General features: G+C 36.7%; 1 protein-coding gene across 1 annotated transcript; it reads right to left on the bottom strand.

The window, feature by feature from the left end:
* Nucleotides 1-2,794: 2,794 nt before the first annotated feature.
* LOC122070591 (jasmonate-induced oxygenase 4-like) lies at nt 2,795-6,870 on the bottom strand. The gene is made up of 3 exons (XM_042634789.1): nt 6,259-6,870; nt 3,898-4,231; nt 2,795-3,266 (listed from the first exon to the last, which is right to left on the bottom strand). The coding sequence occupies exons 1-3, from the start codon at nt 6,804-6,806 to the stop codon at nt 3,015-3,017; spliced, it is 1,134 nt and encodes a 377-aa protein (XP_042490723.1). The 5' UTR covers nt 6,807-6,870; the 3' UTR covers nt 2,795-3,014.
* Between the last annotated feature and the right edge of the window lie 691 nt (nt 6,871-7,561).

Raw genomic sequence — 7,561 nt, 5'->3', positions numbered from 1 at the left:
GGTCTCGGATAGTTTCGGTGGCCAGGGCTTCCAACCGGTCGACCGCCAACATGACAGACTCTGTTTTGACAGAATGCTGTCATACTGACCAGTCATCAGTGTTTTGATCATAACCTTTTGGTCCAACCTCGGATTGATCTGAAATCATTTGCATTGGAATCATAACTCAATTTCCTACAATGTTTATGAAGGTCTCATCTCTTGATATAGACTCTAATATTACCCAAAATTCCCTTGAGTCAGGTTAATGTGATTTTCACAGAATTTCACTAGAACACATTTTTCCTAATATGTTCCTCACCACTTAGAGACTTTCCATACTTGGTCAAGGTATGCTTTATGGTCATTATAGTATGATGCAATGCATATGCATGTGGTGAGTGCATATATATATATATATATATGTGGAAGTTACAAATTACATTAAAAATGACCAATCTATCTTAGTGGTCTTCTTCTTCACTTGAACCTTCCACTCTTTAGCAGTTCATCTTCTTTTCTTTTTGTTTGCAATTCCAAGTCTAGAAGCTTCATGTCTTGACATCTTGAAGCTTGAATTTTTCTGATACCTTCTTGAAGTATTGATACTAACTTGTTGATACTCCTCATTTGATGACTTCAATCTTCATTTATTCCTTTCATTCATCAAATTCGATCGTTGATATGAAGTCTCTACAAAACAATACTTGAAGGCAAATTGTGAAATACCTTTATATGTTTGTTATCATCAAAACCAACTATAAGAGTGTAGGAATATCCCTAACACAAGTTTCTTTTATGTTCATGGTTTTATTTTATTCAGTTATACGTTTACTTGCTAGTTCTTGGTTTAGTTCTAAGTGGCAAGAACAAGCTGTGGAGCATCTCTTTTAAGTTCAGATTTGTCTTCTCTAGTACTAGCAATTTCAGATTTAGTCTATTCCAAATCTGGTTTTTAGCATTGGTAGTATTTCAAATCTTAACCAAGTTTTCAAGTTTTTAAGTTCAAGTATTGAAGTTCAGGTAGGTAGGGTTCTCAAAAGTCTTCTCTCCCCCCTCTCATTCCCTCTTCTGACTACCCTTTCCTTCTTAGCTTAGGATTTTACTTTCATTCTTTGCTTTATTGTTTTCCCTTTCTCCCAAGGTTCACGGCTAGTATATGTGTTGGCTCTACCCTCCTAGCCACAGAACCATACTTTTTATTTTTTGTTTTTAATTTTAGTTACTTTTTACCTATGTGGTTTGATTAATTAAATTCTTAGATGCGTTGGTTTAGGGCGGTAGTTAGAAGTAGATCACTATAATTAATTACTTTCGCATTACTTTAAGAAGCCAAAAATAGAGTGGCTGCTCTCCTTGTTCAACCTATTAGCTACACTGATCCGTACGCTTGCAGTTACTTTTTAAATCTCAAACACTGCCATGTCTCACTCTCTTTCAATTTGGAATAGGATATACCCCTTCCCCATAGGCGACATCTTCACTCCTCCTTTAAGGGTCCAGGTTTCGCTAGCCTCTTTCCATATATCATCCATTGATAGGTACTTGAAGTGCACCTTAGCTATCAATGCAAATTTGAATTGTAGGAGTCTTTCCTCGTAGGCCTCTTGTGGAATAACTATTTTAGTGCAGGCACCACGGTGGATAGGATCTGGCATGCTGTCCAAATCCTGCAGAACTCTTCCAACCATAGCAAAGTAAGAGCGCCTCACCTCCTCTCTTACCACCCCCTCCTACTGCCCCACCTCAACCCTTCCCTATGCACCCTTGTGCACTTCTGTAGATCGATCATCCTTCCCCCCTAAGGACACAACTCTCAAGAATTTCGTTATCAAAGGTTGTCTACCACGGTCCGGAGGTCAACCACCCTTCGGATCTAGCCCATTCCCATAATTTTGAATCACCCACTAGAATTTCTCTCTCCTTCCGTCAATCCTCTCTGCTCAGAAGACTCATGTAAACCTGTAGAGCTTCTAAGAAAACCACCCAAACTGTCTACACCAAAACCATAAAACCATTTATTAACTAGTTTGACTTTACTTTTAAAATTAAAACCATGATTCAATTTTTTTAGTTTAAACTATTACTAAACCCTTTAAATAAATTGTTAAACCGATTAACATATACATAATAAATTTAAATCATTCAATATTAATTTATATACATTTCGATAAAAAATTTAAGTTTACATTAAATAATTAAAAATATATATATAACAATAAACAATTCAATCCATGGTTACAATTCACATCCATTTCACTAAAGATTTTAAAAGAAAAAAAATTGAATAAATAAAAAATTAAAAAAATTTTAAAACCATTTAAACTGAAACCATTTATAAATAATATTAATTTTAATATATAAACCCATTTCTAAAATGATTTCATTTTCTATTTACCCAAAAACTCTTGTACCAAACCATATACATCGGAAGCAAACCCTTACATGATGGTCTTTATCGTTGTGAGGTCCACTTCTATACCTCTATGGCTAGCAATGAACCCTAAAAGTTTTTCCATAGTGGTTTTGGACGCGCACTTTGGGGATTTAATCTCAACTTGTAATGTCTTATCCTCTTTATTTCATATAGAGCTCTCCTTCTTTGTGCATCTGATCATAGAATATGGCGGTAAGGGCCCTTTGTTAGGTTGCTTCCGCATTTTTATGACGTCACCTTAAAATAATAATAATAATAATAATAATAATAATAAAATAATAATAATAATAATAATAATAAAATAATAATAATAATAAAATAATAATAATAATAATAATTATAACAATAACAAATAACAATGACAATAACAATAACAATAGAAGAAGAAGAAAAGATGAAAATAACTTCAAGCCACCCCTTGATCTCCAAGTTTACAAAGACAACATACTAATTATCATATCTACTAGTTTTATTCATTTTCATGCCAGCCCTTGATCTCCAAGTTTACAAAGACGACATACTAATTATCATTTCTACTAGTTTTATTCGATAGGGATGCAGGTGAATCATCAGTTTAATTATGATCCTCGCCATTGAATCAGGTATTGATGACTCTAGAAGACAGGATGGCCTGCCCTTTGAGACCCAAGGTTCTGATGAAAATGCGGTATTCATTGAAGGTCATTTCATTGTATAAGGGAGAGCGCCCACTCTTCTTCACCACCTCTTCAAGGGGTCCTATCATCTTGTTTCCCTCTGGATGTATGAAGATAGCTATTGACATCCTTTCCTTCTTGCTATTCACGGTACTCCGATGGTTCACGCTTTTGTAGATCCCATTTGAGAGTATCTGTATCATCCAAATAATTTTAAGATTAGGTTTAATTTGCTTGTAACCCATCTGCTAATATATGGGCACTTATATAGAACAATGACTACTTATGAGGCAACTTTTCACGCCAGCAATAAATTTGGTTTAGTAATTTCACCCTCAAATTACCAAGGAAAGTGGGGTTCAAAGTAATAGAAAATTACAAAAATGCCATAATGCGTATAATAAAGAAATATGGCATTCTTGTGATTTAGGAGACATTGAAATCACTTTTTAAACCACTTCCAGTGCTTGTTTAATTCAAGTTAAAATTCTGCCAATCAAATGTTATGAGGTCACATAGCTATCACATGGATCCACCTACACCCATAAAAGGAAGTAAATTATAAAAGGGAAATCTTGTTGTAACAAATATTTGTAAAAAAATTAATTACCTTATCTTTTCGCCATAAAAAAAAAAAAAAAAATTGGTCATCAATTGCTGGACACAAAAACAATTGCGTGTGGCAGTAGGCAAGTGATGATGATTCCAGATGTCACCAATTGTAATTGGTGATCTTTCAAGGATGGCAAGTAATGGTGATTTCCAAATGTCACCAATTGTAATTGGTGATCTTCCAAAGACAAGGAAGGCCTCAAAGGTTGTTACCTCGAGTTGGTCAGCAAGCAAAACAGTAAGTGCATCTTGGCGGGAAGGAATGGGGATCCAGACACCATCCTTCTTGAGTTGCAACCCTGAGACCTGATCTTGTAGCAATACCGTCATGGCTCCCGGATCAGTGTGTGGTGACAAACCCAGTGCAAGTTCTGGCTGTGGGCACTTGGGATAAAAGTTCACCCTATAGCCAGCTCCCAGCTCTTCATCCCCACCAAGACTCTCAAGCAAGGTATCTTTCTTCTCTAGTCCCAAGTCCTCAGAGAATATTGACAGCAATGCTTCACACAGCTCCACCACCTTCTCCCCATATTCACTGATAACAGTCCTGGCCATGGTAAAATGAGGTTATGAGGAGCCAACAATGGAGAGAGAGAGAGAGAGAGAGAGGTATTTGTCATGCATCAATCAATCCTCAGATGGGATTGGGATTGGTGCAATGCAATTCCATCTCTAACAATATAAGTAAAAAAAAAAAAAAAAAAAAAAAAAAAAAAATTCCGTCTCTAATACTGAGTGTTTTTTTTTACTCAAAAGTTAATCTCAGCAACAGCAGGCATACCCACACTTATGGGATTGGGCCCATATCGGTTGGATCGGGTAAATTTACCCCTTGCTTTTCAAATAAAAAAGGGTCCTTTTTACGATTTTATCCTGTTCTGATACCGATACCCGATCCAGGACAGGACCTTCTGATACCGATACCAGATCCTGGATCTGTTCAGTATCAGAATTGGTCTCATATATGGCTGATACAATACTAATACGGTTACCTAAAACCATGCGCACCTGAGTAATAATTCAAGGCTGGAAATACGGAAAATTTGGGTTGAATCATCATAGTATCTCGAGTCTTTATGATAGGTCTTACCCCTAACCTTTTTATAATGTTTGGTCAGGGAAACTTATTAGAAATAAATTAAAAACAAATAATAAATTATACGTATAAGAATTTGATTAATTGGATCATCAACTAAGTTCCAACTTCCAAGCATGTTCCACGACTTTCAGTAGGCAATCAAGTAAGATTAAGTCGACTTATGCTACGATTCAAGAGATATTGTAGCCCATCGGGTCCAAGTCCCATGTCCAAATCTATATCAAAAATATTATGTTGAATTTGATTCACTATGGTTAATGAGACCAATCTATGACGCATAGAAAAAAAACACGATTCTTGATTCACACTTGGAATTCACTAATCTTACAAGAATGGAATTGTCTTGATACGAGGTTCTCATTCGAACATGGGTGACAATTAACCAGTGCTGGAGCGGGAATCAAAGACGAAGAAGACCTTTTACTGATTAATTACCCAGTACTGAAGCTGGAATCAAAGACGAAGAAGAAGACCAGAGACACGGGTGTTAAATTCATTTGCTTGTCAATTAAAAACTCCAAAAAATGATAAGTTTGAAAAGTTAGAACAAAAAATAAGTGCTTGGCAGTTACAAAAGTTTCATTTGCTTGAAAGTTACAAATTTCTATAGTTGTTTCCTACCAAAAAAACAAGTTTCTATAATTAAGAAAATAAATACCATCTTACCAAGAAAAAAAAAATTCAAAAGTTTCATTTGCTTAGCAATTACAAATTCTACAGCTGTTTTCTGACAAAAAACAAGTTTCTATAATTAAGAAAAATAAATACCATCTTACCCAAAAAAAATAAATAAATACGCTTTGCTTGGCATTACAAAAGTATAGGATACGTATGAACAAATTAGACAAACACAGTGATTAACCCATCCCATTAGGCCCACGCCATCCCTAGGAACGATATACATAAAGCCTAAGACACCATTTGATAATGTTCTTAAAAACGTGTTTCTGTGTTTTTTTTTAAAAGCGTCTGATAAATCCATTTCATTCCACCCATTTTTAAGAACATAAATAGAAATTGATGGCAATTTATGATACAATAAACGTGAATGACAAATGTTTCTCTGTTCATTCACTGTTTCTAGAAACAAGTTGAGGTTGAGGGCAAAATATTGAGAAAATGCCTGACAAAAAATCGATCAAAGGGCAACTCGTTTATCAAACACCAAAAAATCCTTGAAGGTAGTCGTCATTGTTGGTAACTTTTGTAACTTGCAAGCAAATGAAACTTAGAAAAATCCAAGCACCAAACACCAAAACACCAAAAAATCCGTTTCTATTCTCAAAAATGAGAAAAATCTTTTCCATTCCCAAAAACGTGAAAAACCGTTTCTCCCATTTCTAAACACCAAAACAAATCAAATGGTGCAGGCAACGTCATTCCCCGGCCTGATCTATACGGGACCTCATAGGTTGACCCGACCTGACCCGACCCAAAACAGCCCTGATATTCTCTGGTTCAATAAATTTACTCACCTGTACTCTTCCGGTTGATGAGGCCATGATTTCTGTCCGTTGATGGCGGAGAACGGACGAATGAAGTGATAAAAATAATCGTTCCAGTCCAAGGTTGAGCCCTCCTGCACTCCCGTCCGGTTTCCATAGCCCTCGTATGTTACAGGGTTATTTGCATATTTGAGCTTCTCTTCCATGGGAAGATCAAAGAATTCTCTAGAAACCCTTTTCACTTCATCTAGCAAAGCGGGTGGGATCCCATGGTTTACGACCTGAAATATTCCCCACTGCCTGCATGCAGAGCCTAACATCTCTAGCATGGCTTTCTTTTCGGCAGTGCCGCTTGCTCCGTTGATGTCGAACATATCTATCACCGGAGGAAGCTTCTGTGGTGGCGCCACCACGGTTGGTTCATGCAGGGCTTGGCCTTGCTCAAATTTGATGTATTGTGGTGGTAAAAGCTTTACGCCACTCTCAGCGAGTTCTTGAACGTACTTAATCTGCTCAGGCCACTTCATTCCAGCCGGCTTGAGTCCAGCTCCCGTGATAGGAGATGTTGCAGTAGCCATGAGAGAAGAAGAAACAAAAGAAATAGAAGATTAGAAGAGGAAAATGATGTGTAAGGACGAAGGTTTAGCTCACCAATGCCTTCTTATAGAGAAAGAAGAGAGCCAGTAATTGTGTTCGTTAGTGTCAACGTGAGTCTTCCACTTATAGCTAGCCACGCGGTAGTTATTAAAAGACACGTGAAACAAAGAACCTGTAAAATTGAACGCCATGTTAGAATCATAATGACACGTGCTTGTTATTGAATCTTACACGTGATTATAGAGTGAGTAATTGTGTATTGACCATAATACCCTTATAATGCTTTTTTTTACTTTATAGTTGATGGGATAGGGCAGGTCCATTGAACCCGCGGTTAGAGCTTAGAGCGGTGACTAATCGTATTAGAGGGGGCGTTTGTCTTTGATTAGAGATGGTAGGTTCGGATAGGTGGGTTGGACCAACACGAGACCTGGTTTTCACCTGAATTGGAGCTAAGATATTAAAAAGTCTCTATATATTCTCAAGTAAGATTGTGTAGTTTTTTCTACCTGTTCGGAGAGGTAAATTTCATCTCTCTGTGTTGCTGTACAGTAGGTTATGTGCATGTAAATTATATTCCAACCAAGCTCCAAGCATGCAATCACCCAAAAATTGGAAATTTTGACTGCATGCATCGGATTTGGTTCAATTCAGCCACATGCATGTTGTATATGCATGTAAACCTGTATGTGAAGGTGAGTATTCATCTTTAAATTGGCTGAATTGGAGGATTAAG

The sequence above is a fragment of the Macadamia integrifolia genome, unplaced genomic scaffold (genome assembly GCF_013358625.1).
Source record: "Macadamia integrifolia cultivar HAES 741 unplaced genomic scaffold, SCU_Mint_v3 scaffold951, whole genome shotgun sequence".
Lineage (NCBI taxonomy): Eukaryota > Viridiplantae > Streptophyta > Magnoliopsida > Proteales > Proteaceae > Macadamia > Macadamia integrifolia.
This window is presented reverse-complemented; position numbering and strand designations above follow the sequence as displayed.